The 16,825-nt window shown below is 39.5% G+C and overlaps 1 protein-coding gene across 2 annotated transcripts in view; it reads right to left on the reverse strand.

Moving 5' to 3' along the window:
- Positions 1–16,825, reverse strand: part of fstl5 (follistatin-like 5) — a 180,294-nt gene that overhangs the window by 3,872 nt on the left and 159,597 nt on the right. For both annotated transcript variants that reach the window (XM_039621131.1, XM_031757945.2), the window contains 3 exons: positions 12,320–12,469; positions 8,064–8,171; positions 6,213–6,337 (listed from right to left, as the gene is read on the reverse strand). In XM_039621131.1, coding sequence (XP_039477065.1) covers positions 6,213–6,337; positions 8,064–8,171; positions 12,320–12,469 — 383 coding nt within the window. The remainder of the gene's footprint in view (positions 1–6,212; positions 6,338–8,063; positions 8,172–12,319; positions 12,470–16,825) is intronic.

Raw genomic sequence — 16,825 nt, forward strand, 5'->3', positions numbered from 1 at the left:
GTGTTTAGTTCTACACTCTTTATAATTTGTGATCTAATACAGACTGACTTGCAATTAGTGCTTGTAAGCTGAATTTGAGAGGCAAAATCATACATTTTTGGGCTGTCTTCTCCAGCTTCCCGGCCTTTTTGGATGATTAATGCAGAAGGACATCTTGTTAGTTCAAAGCTCAAGTCATTTGCTTTGAACAGTCATGCACTGTATTTGAAAATGTTCTGTAATTTTCGATTTTTTTAAAGAAATCTGACAGTAAAATGCCCCCGAGAAGCTTAACCTGCAGGTGGGAAAAAAAAAAACTTAAATAAACCAGCACAATGCACATAACAAGACAAGGTCAACCTGAAATAAGAAATTGATTTTTTTTTTTACTAGGTAATTATGAAGATTGTTGGACTGTCATAATTTTAAAGAAATTTTCAGGAGCAAAAATTAATGTTGCTGAGAGGTCCATTTAAACACTAAAACGACCATATTCTGCCCTCTGACAATCTTAATATTGGCTGTCTAAAATCATCTACACTTTCCCCTTTAATAGAATTATAGCAGTGTTATATGTGGGCAACAATCAGTGAAAATGCTACTCATTAGAAAAACCCAAAGAACCTCCTAATGGCACATTACACTTTAACAGCTGAACAGTTGGAATATGCAAGGAGCGGACAGGCCTCAATTAAATGCGAATACCAGGTGATTGATGCTGACAGGCACTTCAATCTTGCCGTCATTCATCATCTTTTATGCCGTTTGAACACCACACTGTCTGTACCTGTGAACAGAAAATGGCTGTTTGAAAGCCACACAGCACATTATCATCACTGTGAAGGGAATCATTGATCCAGAGATCATTGTGTCCACTGGGGCCAGGCAGGAGATTGCACAGGGTCACAGAAACAACTAAATCGGAGTTTTTGGTTTGTAACATGCGAGCATAAATTGACAACAACTATTTCTCACGTGTGCGAGGCTGGCTTTACTCCTCAATTAATTATAGTTTACTTATTATGTGATCAGTATTTAGTTTTGGGGGGTTTTTTTCTTAAAAATTTCCTGCCATTGGCTTGGAGCTGCTAACGATCGATGGCTTTTGGCATATTAAATAGTCTTTAATTAGCCTGTCTTATTATTAATGGAGCAGTTTTTCATATTTTGTGGCCACGTCTGGACTGTGCTACAAAACACTTGTCTGCATTTAGCACAAAAATTGTGGAGCAGACCATTTCTTTTCATTCATTTGCACAAGTAAAAAAATTTTTTTTCAGTGTAATCAGGAAAACAGCAGATTTAATTGTTCTTTTTCTAACTCAGTGTTACTGTAAGAACTTGCAATATGAATTATTTGACCAGTTTCTGTTCTGCACTCCACCCCCTTCATTCAGTTAAAGAGCTACTCTCTACTCATTGTCATTTAATAAAAATACAAAAAGCATGTTTTTAATTATTTTTAATTAATCCCTGTAAGGGGAACCAAGGATTTCAGAATAAGTAAAGCAAAGACAAAGGAAACAGGTCAGAGTAGGCAGGTTGCTGCAGGAAAATGGTAAGAGTAAGAGACCTGGACAGGACTTTTATTTAAGGCTAGAGTATAACACTGGACCAGTGCACTCATCCTACCAAGTTGTTATTGCTCAGATATGTGAATGTGTTACTTCCATAAGAAGCAAGCAGTGATATCAGCAGCCTTTCAGAATTTCTTTATTAATTTTGGCAGCAGAAAATACTTATACTAATACTTATCAGCCTAGCCTAGCCTAACCTATTAGTTAGGGTAGCAGAGTCAATGCTAGCCTAACTAATGATTATATCCAATAAACTTTTACTTGGAGTTGACATCAAACTAACATGAACTACACTTTGCTGTTTTTTTCCTGGCTCAGAACTGGTCTACACTGGTGGCTGTGTGCGTTTTTCACTTTGTTATTATGGGGTATTTGTAGAATTTTAAGGGTGAAAAATGAATTGAATCCTAAGATTCAATAAGAAACAACCACTGTAATACGACAAATTGTGGAATGAGTGAAGCGTTGTGAATACTGCACTGCATCCTAATCTCTCTCAATAAGTACAGCCAAAATCTCAGAACAGCCAAGACTTAAAATGTCCATTCAAATGAATTAATTAGATAAAGTTTTCATTATACAACCAGGACTTTAGTAATTTAGACTGTAAAATTTGTTGACAGTATACACTGGTTAATGTTAACTTTCATAGGTGGTATTCGAGTCACTGGAGTCTTACAAAGATTTATGATCATTTCTGTGAAACCACTGAAGCGGTTTTATGTCAATTAAAAACTAAACATGTTGGTTCTTGATTCTACTGTAGTGTCCCCCACCTATATTAAAAAATAAGCTCTGAAGGAAGATGGGGGGATCTAGAAGAAAATCATCAGAAAAATGTATTGTGCAGTTTAAATGTGAAAAACCATTTTCATCCACTGGCAGGCAGAGCTGGTGATTTATAGACCAATATTACAACTCTGCCTGTCAAACAACACTGAAATTGTTTTGCCATGGATTATTATCAATATTGTGGCTGATCAATGACTAGTGCACAAATGCTGTGAAATACTGGTAACATGCTTGGAAGCAAAAGGTCAGTGGTGCATTTATCTTGCAATGAAACAAATACTTTTCTCAATGGTTTGACTTTTTTTTTCATGTATGAAAAATTGATAATCAGACATTGTTTGGCCTTGCTGTGATGTGAACACAGCTGGGGTGCTTCACTGGCAGACTCGGATTGCTCTGTGCCAAACTGACAGCTGCTGTTTGTCGTTTGTACCAATGACTAATGCATTAAAGATTTTCCCCAATTCTGCACGACATGGCTATGTTCAACTAAGGCTGCTTTGCATGCTATCTCATCTCTGTGTCAGTGTTTTCACTTTAGAAATGGCTGAGTCTAAACACTTAACCCCAGAGTAATGTTTGCTATGCAGTTCAGTAAAAGATCCTCAGGGTAAAGCTTGTGAGCAGCCACAATGGATGCTGAACAGCAAAATATATCTAAAGCACAGCAATTCTTGTTCACCCATCCTCCAGCACAAAAAGAAACATCAAATCAACATCTTGCTTGACTTGTTTTGCCAAAAGGGAGTCTGTGCAATGATTAGAAATCTGTGGAAAAAAAAAGAAGTGTGGGTAGCTTGAGCTGCAGGGTGCTATAGATGTGGGCATAAATAAGAAACAACCACTGTTTTTTTTTTCTTTCCTTTTGCTGACATGTAAATTTGCTTGGCTACAAGTCGATGGTTGTAATGAATGACAGCCCCTGGAAGTTCCTGTTTGCTTTATAGTAGCTGCTGAGGGAATCCCCAGTCATTAAACAATCCCTGGAAGTTGCTGAATATATGTTGGCTGTTCACACACAGCTCATGTTGCTAAATCGACTAATCGATGCTGCGTTCCTGCCAGCAGATAAATGCCTGTGTGAGTACCAGATATATAAAGAAAAATCAGAGCCACAGGGTAGCAGTTAATTCCAACTTTCCTATTATCTGCAATAAAACAGCTGTCCAAATAAAATTGTGTATAGATCCAAAGCTTTGTCTGCTCCACCTGTTGTCACACATTCTCCAGAAGAGTACTCGGCTTCAGCCTCAGGTACTGTGTCAGATTTTAGCCATATGAAAAACATTCATAATAGTTGCACCTCCAAAGAGAAAGCTTATTTTTAACTATGAGTAGCTGTTAAAGAGAGCAATTTTCACACAACACTGTGGGGAAAAAAAAAGAAAACATGGTCACACTTTCCTGCAATCTTCCCTGCAGGTCTCAGTGGATCTAATTACAGCTGTGCCAGCAACCCCACCCATACTCCCATCACACACACACGCCGGACTGCTTGCTCCTCCTCGGCAGGAGACCGTTAACTTCCTGAAATCCTCCAGACCTCCTGCTTGTTCCCGGCCTCTCCGTGACATTAGCCAAGCGTTTGGGAAAAGCTTTTCTCTATCCGCGTTAAGCCTGGGTGTGACAGCTGCTCATGACATGTGAAAACCGAAGCAGCGTTTCGATGCACTCTGCACTCAGCAGGTCTATGCTTTGTTGTTGATGAACTAAAGCGATAAAGAGCAGGTGAGGTGCCAACTTGCCCCCCCTCTCTGACTTTGTTGGGGCTTTTTTATTTTATCTTGGTGAGAATAAAGAAAACACTAATGACTCCTGTAAGTAGTGGCATTTGATGATAATACTAATTGCCGATTCATTCTTAAAACCACTCTTTGACCATTTGACACAAAGAGTTTGGGGATATCTTTATCAGTGTAAGAGGCAGCTCCATTTAATTGTTGTTATTCTGTTTTGGTCCTGATGTTTCTAAAAGGAAAATTTCAACAGCTATAAACGGCATACCTTAGTTAATTGTTTTTAAAGTTAGTGCACATTATGTGGACAACCTGTGCAGAACTGGAAATTAACTTAAGCCTCAGGTATTGCTGCTGATTTATCAGGTAATCACCATTTACTGGTAATGTCTAGCACCAAGCTCGGAAATTTGTTACATTATTTCCTTAAAAGAAAAAGAAAAAAGTCCAAAAGGTTGAAAGGTCTATTACAATCAAATTAGTAAAGGTAGGGCCTAGCAGGCAGCCGTCAGCTGTAGCCGCTTTCCTTTGTCCCATCTGTCAGTCAAAACCTCTATAACCCCCCTAACAGGGAGTGGGTGTTTACTATTCATAGAGGCCACAATCTTTTTTTTTTTTTTATCCGTTTACAAAAATGCTTTTTTCAGAGACTCACTTTTGGAGCCAAAGTGGCCATTAAAGAAACATCCTCGTTGGTGTTCTTTTCAGCCCCCGAAATTGCTGCATGATTATTTGCTTACATGTCATTTTTAATATACACCTTAATGTTGTGACAAGTGACCAAAATCATAATAAACTCCTAATCTTAACTAACCACTGAGTAAAAAGCACTGGGAGATGAGAGATTAACTGCAACCTGCCTCAGCATCTTGTATCCTAGACCTCCTCCTCCCCCTTGCGTCTCCTTTGTTTAGAATTTGATACACAATACCTCTTAGAGTCTAATACTGCAGGAGCCCCTGCATCAGGGCACCGATGCCTAAACACCTTGGACATGTGTAAGTCTGTCACCCCAGCGTCTTCTGACCAACAGCAGTATTTGATGGCTTGGAATGTGAACCAGTTGGATGGGCTGAGCTTCTGCCTCCCAGACACTTTAATGTAGGCATGAATTTGCCTTACAGCTTAACGTGCCCTGAAGGATAGATTCAGAATCTATTATGATGTATTATTAAATCTACAGAATTATAAAAAATGAATCGGATTATAAATTTACCATTGTGACATGCTTATCTCTCTAGTCAGTTGCATTTGTCAGTCCTCTTATTTTTTGAGCATTTGAAAAGCACTGCGTACAAGATCTACTAGAGCTACTGTGTAATATTTACAGTCTTAGCACAGGAACCTGGAACACACAGCCAACAAAGACTTGATTTTAAGCAACCTAGCAACATTTAAGATAAAATAATAATTGATGAAAAATGAATGAATTAATCCAGTATTTGCAACTGTACTGAAATCTGGTAACTGTTCAAAAAGTTTTCAAGCAAGAATGCAGATCATTTTCTGCCACTTGCTGTTTATTACTGAAAACTGAATATTTTTGGTAATCTGTTGGTTGGAAAAATTAAGACTGAGATTAATTAGAGTTTTTTGTTTTTGGAAGTTTTTATGACCGAGTGATTCGATTAAAAAAAAATCAGTAACTTTGACCTTTTTCTTCATGGCCAAACCAGACTTTAAATAGTCAAAGGATATTTAACAATTGTAAGGATGCTGTGACTTTCTGCAAGTTTCCTTTGAGATATTGCCAAGAAATGTAAAGCAAAGAGTACACTGACATATTTAACATTTCTAATACTTATAATAATGCTTATATTATTTATTGTTCTCTGCTTAGTTGTACAAGTTTTTTGTTGTTTTGATTTTTATGCTGGTTCTTGTTTGTCTTTTGAATTTATTTTAAAAATAAGGAATTATATGATCTGTTTCAGGGTGCCCAGTTTCATCAGATAACTATTTGGCCTTGATCCAAAAACCCACTCAAGTAGCGCCAAACAATGCCCATTCAAATTATTGTATTGAGTCTTGAAGAGATTTTAAGTAAAGTGAATAAAATGCCAAAGGGGTGAACCTAATTTGCAAATCAATTTGCATTAGGAATGTTGCTGGATCATGCTGGATGTACCTGATGTGGTTAATGATGAGGCTGGAGGCGGGAATGAAGAAATCGTCCACTCTGTCGAAGCGCCTGCCGACCGGTTGTGTGTGAACGGTGTGGTGGGAGACTCTTCCGCTGGCCTGATTGATCACCTGGTGAAGACCAACAGAGAAGCAGGTGGGTGTTTAAAATGAGCTTGATGAATACACTCAGTGCTGCTGGTTTCTCCTCATTAAAGTCTTTAAATCATACTTACTTGGAGCTAACAATGAACCAAAAGGGACTAATATCAGAAAGCTGCAATGGTTTCCAGCATTTTTTAACAGATAAAACTCTTCAGCCTCTCCTTGTGCTGTTGAGTTGCTGGAGCTTCTCAGTAGGAGGTGATGTGTGCTATATTCCTTGGTGTCTAAATAATAATCATGCATGCACGGAAGCATGTAGACATGTGCTTGTGTGTAGGCAGGGTTTGCTTTGATTGTACCGCAATGCTGAAGGCAAATTGCCACAGACCAAATCCCTGCATTACAAATCTCTGAGCTGCTGATGACAAACTAGAATTTCCAATGAAACCACTCAATTTGACTCAAAGGAAACAATTAAAAAACACACTCATTAAATATTTGTTCCATTTATAGCAAATTCCTCAAAATTGAACATATACAAAGAGTATTTACAAGGTGCAATCAATAAGTGTAGTGAATTCCAGAATTTAAATAAATAAATAGCAGATTTAGTTAGTACTATAACAGAACGACTGCTATTTTCAGTGTTCTCCAGAGGTCCTGCTTTTACCACTTGAAGTATGCAATGTGTGCTGCATTGGCTCTCCTCCAGCAACCCTTTATCTTGAGGATCACGTTAAAAATTATTACATGAAATTTGGGTCATTTTGATGTTGACCCAACAAGTTAATGTTTGCTGTTCACAGAGACACAAGTGGTCAGCACAGGATATCTAAAGAGCAGTGTGAATGAGATGGACCAATCCTGATGTGCAAAAAAAGCACCATCTTTTGATATATATATATGTTAATTTAACTTTTTAATGATAAACACTCTACATTTGTGGTCAGAAGTTTATGTGCCTTGATTTATGTGTAGTGGTTCAGAACCAAAAACTACTGCTGCAGCCTTCATGCTTGCTGCACTCGAAGTGCCTTTTAATTAGGCAGGTAAGACAAATAGGTCAACAATTTAAAATCCCGAAGAGACTGAATGATTAATGCATTTATGTCATTTTGGAAAAAATGGGGAATGGGATTTTTTGGAGTAATCTACATTTAATAACTTAAAATATACTCTAAGGGAGAAGCAATAAAAATAAAATCTTTTTTCAACTGTCAAATAATGCACAGCTGAAGTCACTGAATTTTTTATAGGGAGAAAAGATCAGTTTGGTTTTTTATCACCTGTAGCTTTCTGGATTGGCTTTGTTGGTAATGTTATGCTAATATTTATTCCTTATTGCTGATTTTACAGCTTACCCTGTGTGGAGATAGGCTTGTGTATTTAATATAATCAGCAGGAAGATATTAAGTTCCTCTATCAGCTCCCTTTATTTATAGAATCCTGAAAGGATTCGTTGAGTAATAGAAAATTAATGACCAGTTAATTTGGCACTGTTGGTAAAGGAAAAATGAGCAGCCTTGGACTGTGGGACACCATGATTGGTATTTTTCACAATTTTCTGACAGTTGGTGAACAAAATACGTTTTAAAGCATGTGAACCATCCAAACTTTGCCTTGATAGTCTGCATCTCTGTGCTTGTTTGTATAACTCACTGCTTTCAACAGTTTCACAAGGACAAAAACGGACAAGGACTGCAGAGGAGAGAAAGACATTGAAATATAATTAACTAGTGAACCACGGACACACCTGCAGGGTAGGAAAGTTCTTCTCCATGTCTCCCCAGCTGAGCAGCCACACCTGGTCATGAGATTTGTCATAGTGGAGCTTCACCGGATACGGGTCAGTGCTGACCGTCTGAAAGAGAACACAAAACCGATCGAAAACCAAACTGAGCCCAAAGACAGCAGGGCCATGGTATAATAATGCAAGGCAAACTAGACTTGGTGTTTGAAGAGATTCCTCTTTGATGTGCAATGGTAATGCTTTTGAAAAGTTTTCCTGCAGACTAATGCACCGCGGGTTGACAGGACCAAGTCTTCTTTTAACAAGGTAGATTGGAGGTGTGCTTTTTATGTATAAGGTGTGTTTGGTGTTGAGCTGCATTTCAAATCAAGTGGTGACAGACACAATTGCTTTACCACACTGAAGTAATTGCTTTCAGTCTTTATCCGTTCTTTGACACACAGCGGCAATATTCCCAACCAGAACAATAGATGAGTCGTATGTGACAGAGAAGCGCTCCTCATGCATTATGTCCACCTGAGTGCAGAGAGACAGCTGGCTCAAAGGGAATACGGAAATCTCAGGGGAAGCGAGAGCATGCAGTAGCTTTACTCTTCACAACAGCAAGAAAAAGCAATCATCTTTTTTAAAAAGAATTATTGCAACCCTGTATTCCCACAACCCCCTTTGACTGCAGCTTTCTTTCTATAATATTTGTTTTGCCACAAAGTCCTAATGGTATTGTTTACCTTGGCAAAATATATACTGTATTACTGAGAGAGTAAACCTCTCCTAAGAGAGTTATTGCAAATAAGATGAGAATATCTGTTGAATCCCAACTAATCTCCGAGCATGTAGTCATCAGAGAAAACAGGTGTTCACGTTGTTCTTTTCCTCTCGACTGACAACTTCTTTCTGGCTGAGGAAGATTATAAAGATCCTCAGCCAATATGCTCTAGTAACTTCTGCAGATCTGTCAGAGATGAAGCGCGGAGAACATTGCAGCTACTTCCACACAAGTATCCGCATGCACTCCGCAATTAATTAGTTATAATGCATGGATTGGAATACAGCTTGCTCATTAAAAAACTGTTAACCTAACAATTTAATTGGTTACAAATTTCAAAACTCAAATCGCTTGTTATTGTTGCTTTCGGCACGTCAATCATATTAATAATCCAATGAGAACACGAAAATCTAGTAAACCAGAACTTGCGTGTCTCTTACCATTCGAGACGAGTGACGGGTTCAGGTGGTTAATTAACAACTGGTAATATAATGCAATGAAGCTAAACCTCCAGGCGACTGAATAATGAGCTTGTGACAGACTCTGGGACACCAACCTGCTTACCGGCAGGTCCCTGAGAGGCTGGCAAGCCGTAAACAGCTATCACAGTGTCAGGAACATCTGCAGGGATCTGAACAGCCCGGAATTAGTCTGACACACCCCAAAAAAACCCACTGACACTGATGATTCAACTCCACACTACTCACTGCCATTTCCTGAGAAAGCCTTGCATTACAAAAAAAAAATCCACCAGGAAAAGAGACGGGTGCAGCAAGGTGGCAGAGTGTTAAAGGGGCGGCTTCCTCACACCATCTGTGAGGAAGATGGCAGGATTTGCCATTTTAAAGTATTTCTGAAGGGTTGCCAGGCGACAGTATCCATGAAGAGGTGGGTCTCAGGGTCACTCGGTCATCACGTTGACGCTAAGGTTAACTGTGGGTCTTGACAGTTGCAGTTTGTATGAAATGGGTCAGGTCAGGGATTAGCAGTCAAACAAAAGCTGATCTTAAAGCTGAAAAAGCAGCACTTTAGAGCAGCAGTTCAAGTGGAACAGAGCCGGGCTGATGCACTGGCAAGCTTTCAAGCAAGTAAGAAACACAACAGACTTCATCAAGTAGAAAAATTCAACACATGCAGACAAAGCCCTGCACTCTGCTGTTGATACTGAGGTTGCTTATCAGAATGATTTTATAATCTCTCTGTAGTGGTGACAGCAGTAGCTGGGAACCCCTGGTCAAAATCTCTGCTACTGTAAATAGTTAAGTGAGTAGATGATAAGCTGATGTCTAAAAAGACAAATATGAAGCATTATTTTGAATATTTTAAGCAAGATTAGAGCACGCTCTCTGTTTTATATAATTTTGGTGCAAAATAAAAGTTTGGGCACCCCACAAGATTTGACTCTCACATAAGTTTTGCCAATGTTTCCAACCTTGATTACGGTAGCTTGTTAGGCCCATTTTCTTATTAGGTCAGAATTATGGAAAGGCCTGGGGATGCATATTTCAGAGTTTAATAAATACTCAGACTCCTAAGACCTTGTCCCAACAACTAGCAGCTGCCCACTACTCTCAAGAACAGAGAATAATTGATGCCCACAAAGCTTGATTACAAGAAAATAGCTTTTTTTCAAGTAGAAGCTTTCTTACTTTGTAATGGAATTAAGAAACGGCAGTTAACAGAAAGTAGAGGTCAGGTTGAAAGAGCTGCTTCAATAACTGCTAGAAAACCAAATAAAAATGTTTTTTTCTTAAATAGACATTTGGAGTGGGTCTCCACGATTTCATGAAAATAACCTTCATGGAATCAGAAGTTTGCCATCCAAACAACATCCAAACAAACCAGATGAATGGCAGACTGCTACACTGAACAGCGAAGTATTTGGAGCAAAAAAGTGCAGATTTTCATGAAAAGAACTCCTCTCAAACTGTCGCACCATTTTAGATTGACCGTGCTTTGGGTTCTCGCTGTTAGAGGAAACAATGGATTCAATTAAATACCAACTAGGAAAAACATTTGGCTTCTACAGCAGGAAAATGACCTTAAACGCACCTCAAATTCCACAATGTGCAACCTCAAGAAATGCAAACTAAATGTTTTATCATGGCTTTCAGATTGGGGACTGGGGACAGTCCATCAATGAAAGCTTATGGATAAATCTCTAACAGTAGTGCATGCAAAAAATCTCTGAGTATTTAGTAAACAGAATAGAATGAGTACTCTTAGCTGGCTTCAAAAATATGTACAAGCAGTGATGATGTTTCAGGCTGTTTTCAAGCAAGATAACAAAAGTCATCCTGTCTGAAATATTAAAGAAATGTGTTTTCTTCTTTAACGTTTTCTTTTTTTTTGTGCCAGATGGGCACGATCATCTCTAGACTTTACAGAGGATGATCAGAAAAAGAGAAAAATACCAGGGAGAGGCAGTTTATAGCCAAAAATGTTTTGTTGGTGTCAGACATTGGGGAAAAAGACTGCTTCAGACAGCTTCAAGCTAATAGGAAGGCAACATTAACTCAAATAACTAGCTGTTCTGTATGCAGAACAGCATCACTGAATGTGAAACATGTTGAACCTTGAAGCCGATGGGCTACATTGGCAGGTGTCACTAATGCTGGCTGCTATAAACATGAACCTGAGGCTACGTTTTATGCAGCCTGAAAACCAAAGGTCGTCAAACCTGATACAGCACAGTATCAGACACAATGTACCTAATATAATGTCCATTACTACACTAATTTATGTACATTTAGTTAATGAATCAGAAAATGTATTTTTATGCTTGGTGGTGTTTTACTCGGACTAATAGACCATAAACTGGAAAATTATTTAGTCTACTGGCGTTTATTACCCAGAATACTTGGTTGAAGGAAGTGTGGGTTAACAAAGAAAGCTGATAACCACCATTCTGATACCTTTCATTAATGCTCTGTTTTGTTGAGCCAGATGACATGAAGAAAGCCTGGCTATATTGAATTTACTTTGGTCTACACTCCTCATACATCGTCACAGCACTCACTTACTTGTACTAATGCTCTACTAAATTGTTACTTAAGTAGAATATTCCAACACCTCTGATACAAGTGTTTCCCAAATAACTGGATACAGGTCATTTTTAGTTTAGGCCCAAAGCATTCACATATTTGAGCTTCATGAAGGAGGATGATGTATGGAACTGGAAAAAAAAATAAAAAAACCATGTGTGTCCTTCATTCAGCAAAATCAATCACAGAAAATACCCATATGGAGCAATGATGTATTGAAGGTTTTTGTGAAATATGTTGCGTTCAATCAACATGGGGACACCAAGCAACCTTGAGGTTTTTTGGCACAGATGGAGTCAATTACTGTAAACAAGAACTTTTCACTTTTACAAAGACACAAACAGGAAAGATTCTTTTTTTTCTTGACCCGTGTTATCGTCAGACCCTCTCTCTGTGTTTCTGGCAAAACGGACGAGAACTTGTTTTTTCCAGTTTAGCCCGACAATTACCTGGACGGCCTTCTGAGACTGGATGTCAACTATGAGCACTCGATCCAAGGTTGGCTGTGTCACATAAATAAACTTGTCCTTGATGTTGACCGCTGATGACCACACACACCTCTGAACCGCCTCTCCTGGTGAGGTGGGGCACACTTCCTCCTGCAAAAACAAAGGCGCGCGCACACACACACACACACACACACACACACACACACACACACACACCTACAGTGAGCTAATTGTTTTTCATATTACAGGGAAATACGTCTCATTAAAAAACAATTACCTTCACCTAGTCGTTTTTCTGTGTTGTTTACTACCTGCAGTCTTATGACCTATGCTGATGTGAGTCGTGCTATCTTGGCAACTTGGATAAATGAGCTTTACGTGGTCCAGCGAAATCTCTGTAATCGCTCCCACTTGTCCGCACATATTCTTCAACACAAAGCCCGCGGACAGTCTACGGCTGTTCAGCTTCCACTCCTGGCAGCTCTCGCCTTGCTGGCTAACGGGCAACTCAACCAGCCTTCTGGCTCTGGAGATTTCCACCTCTCACCCCCTACCCTAGTCATCCAATCCTCCAGGCAGTGCCCAGTCGTCCATTTCAGACTCTGTGGGACAATTTTGGGAGCTGCAAGGATGAATGAAGGGCTCCGGCATGGCGGGATAAACGCTTTCTCTCATATTTACAACCACAGAGGCAGCCCATGACAGGTCCCTTTCCACTGGCCAAATTTTCTTGGTTTGAGGGGCATTATTTAATCTATGAACTTGACTCAACTTTATATTAAGAATGGGGGGCAGCGAGAAGGGATCTAAACTCTACTTCCGACCTCCCTAGTGTCTTCTCTGTAGGTTAATTTGCACACAAAAACATCCAGCTAAGAGGTCATTTCAAGAAGCTAATCACTAAATCAATGACACTGCTTTGGATTTTCTGGCTCCATCACAAGGATTTCAATTCTCTGTGACTACATTGTCCAGGTGCAGCGCCATCTGTTACTGTTTATTCCAAAAGAGGTTGGAGGAGTCTTTTTTAAAAGCCAGAAATCCTTCCACTTTGTGAAGTAATCGTTGAGTCATTGTTATTGAACCCTGCGACACCCCTGCAGACCTACGCTGTGGTCATTTTGTTGCTGGGGGGCTGTCAATATTCAACTTATTGCACCTTTAAGAAGTGAGAAGTCGAACATCTGATGCCCAGCCGAGGGTGTGAATGGAGGCGGCTGTAATCCTCTCTGTATGAGTGTTGCATATGTCAGTATGTGGGTGCAATCGATGTATGCAATTTATGTTGCAACTGACAGGTTTTAAAGACTGCAAAGATTTGCTGTACTCCTTTATGATGGAAATGACTACAGTGTGATACAAAACAATATATATCTTTTCATCAAATACTGCAGTAGGACATTATGCTGCAGTGAATTGACACTGCGGTGTTGTATTTCTTTAAAAGATATTTAAAAAAAATACTAGTGTGAAGTTATATTTAGAGGATTTTTACTCTCTACACTTGTGAATGTGGATGATGACATTTAAAGAGCTGCTGTGAGAAATATGAGGCTTCTGATATTCTCCAGCTTAGCCGCCGGATGATTTGTAGAGCTAGTACATTTGTGACACATAAGTCGTCTGTGGGGAGGGAAAGTGCCGAAAACAGTGAAGCAGCAACATCCAAAAGTGTCAAAAAGAGAAACTTTGTGGTAAAGTCACGGCACAATCATGTCTAATCTCTTGAGGTGTTCCTCCAAGCTCTCAATCCAAACTTCTGTACTCTTATAGTATGACGTGATGCAACTTTCACAATATTTTTTTTAACATGTACTGATAGCTTAGTTAGAACCTAAAGCTTTTAGAGGATTCTCTAAGCACATTTTTCAAAAAGCTTTAGGTGAGTTCCAGCTAGTATTACCCTAAAGTGTTTTTTTTCTTGTTGAACCAGCATGCTAATTATCACCCTTGAGAGTAAACAAGGTCCTCTTGGAATACTTGAGACTTAGAAAACACTTCTGTTAAAATTAAAGAAATAGAGAGAGAGTGTTCAAGCTGTTGACTGAGTCCCGTCGGTTTTCTAAAATAAATGTGGCATTTCTAAAATTCCAATTATTACATTCTATTTACCCTATTGTTATTGTTTACAGTTGACTGTTTGACTGTTTTATGATTAAAATTATCATTAAAAATGTGAGGTTTATATACATACTTAATGCATTTACATAAGTTAAGCATTTGGGTTCTCTACGCTCCTCCTACTCTGGAAATACCAACAGCTACTCTTCCACTCTTTGTTCAGTCACACCACACCCTCCTGGTCCAGTTCTGTTACTACTGGAGGAGGACCAGCCACCTCAGGCAATGCCTGGATCTGGCCAACGTCGTGTGGCTTATCCTTGGGGCTAAGGTATAGTCCCAAGTCTGTTCTACCCCCTGAAACCCCAAGTGGTGAGTCCTAAAAAAGAACACTAAGAGCTGCTTCCATCCACACCGAGAGGGTATTCAGCCGATCAACAAATTTTATCTACTGGAAAATGTGGATGTATCGCGCTCTGGTGCAGGTAGAATACCAAGTGGAGCGCCAGGTGGAGGAGGAAAACAGTGGCGCAGTCTACAGCGTGGATATGGAAATTATTTTTATTGTACAAAAGACCAAGAGCAATGATGGTAAAGTGCAAACTGCGTCCATCTGAGCGCATCCATTCGTGTTTCTTTGATTTAACCTTTACTAACACCCAAAAATGTGGAATGTTTAGTACGCATTTGAATTTTTCCTGCCTTTTCCTGTCTTAATTACTGTAACTCACTTGTAATGTGCATCCCACAATCTGCAATAGGCCATCTTTAACTGCTCTAGAATGCAGCAGCTAGGCTGCTAACAAAAACTAGCTATATTGCTAACAACATAAAGCCCATCTTATACAGGGACATGTGCTGAGACATTACTGTGGCAGTAATGTCTCTCTCCGATAATCTGTACACACTCTTAACTGTTCCATGCTCTTATTTTAAAAACCAGAGGGGATCATTTTGAGGTTGTAGCTCCTACATATTGGAACAGGCCAAATCTGAGGTTTGTTTCAAACAACTGCAGAAAACGTAACGTAACAATTTTTCTGCAGTCATTAGTTTTTAACCTTTTGTCCTTTTTCACAACTATTCTTCTTCTAATGTGCAGGAGAAAATCTAAGACTATCTTTAACTCACATTTGTATATTTAGACATGTACAACTATCTTTAATTTGTGGTTGTCTCCAAACTGTGAAGCACTTTGTATGTTTTAAAAGGTGCTATAAAAAATAAGCTATTGTTATTGTTTACAGTAAACATTAAGACAACCACCGCACTTAACATAACCCTGTAGCATAAAAAAAAAAAAAAAAACACCTCATAACATATCTGATTGTCCTTTGTTCCACAGGAAACCAAATAAAGATGCTTCCTGAAGCAGAATTGGACATCATTGTGTTTTCTTCAATACGACATGTATCGCAGTTGAGCAGTCTATATGGTGGATTTGGATAATGGATTGGCTGTGCATAAGCAATCAATCCTCTGTGATGGAGAAAACGTGAGCACTGTGCTGGGAAACGGTCTCATGTGTTCACACCGCAATCCACCAAGACAAGAGTGGAGTGCTGCAGTGATTGATATCCTAATACAAACACCTCTCAGAGGAACGCTTGGCTGATTGTTGCGCGTTCATGGCATCGCTTTATGTATAACAGCCGTCCAATCAGTGCAGGGCTCCTGGATGAAAGGCAGCTCAGAGGAAAGCTGCTATTCGAGAACACGTGTAAATCTAACAGGTATCTATCAGCTGGGTGCTTTGAATGTTTTGCTGCTTGAAAGCTTCAGTGATAAACTGTGTCTCAGTAGGGGAGGCTCGGTGTAAACAGTCCACTGCCATGTGAAACTCACTCTGACTGCATGAGCTATGTTAGTGAATTAACACCATGACCCAGTGGGTACCCTACGTGTCTAGTGGGCATTGTTTTGTTCAACTATCTATCCATTTGTCCATTTCTTACCACTTATCGGGATCCAGGTCGTAGGGCAGCAGTCCAAACAACACAGATGCTTAGACCAGCCACTGCTTTAACTCTTCTGGGGCGTAACTGAGACATTCCCAGGCCAAAACAGAGATACATCTCTCCAGCAATCTTGGGTATTCCCCTTGGTCCAAATTTGGTGATATGCCCAAAACACCTTACCTTGAAGGCATCTTAGTTAGATGCCCTTTTCGGAGAAGCGGAGGCTTTACTCAAGAATGACTCAACTCCTCACCCTCTGTTATGCCCAGACACACTCTAAAAGAAGCCAATTTCTTGAATCTGCAACATTGATTTACTTTTTTCTGTCACTGAAGGTTGAAGACACAAGTGAAGCTAGGAACCCAGACTGACCAATAAATCGACAGGCTCATCTTCAAACTCAGCTCTTTCCACTTTGACAGCTCAGTAGTGCATCCACATCAGTACACTGCACCAGGCCTCCCTGTCAATCTCTTGCTTTTCTCTT

Source organism: Oreochromis aureus, linkage group 2, assembly GCF_013358895.1.
Source record: "Oreochromis aureus strain Israel breed Guangdong linkage group 2, ZZ_aureus, whole genome shotgun sequence".
Lineage (NCBI taxonomy): Eukaryota > Metazoa > Chordata > Actinopteri > Cichliformes > Cichlidae > Oreochromis > Oreochromis aureus.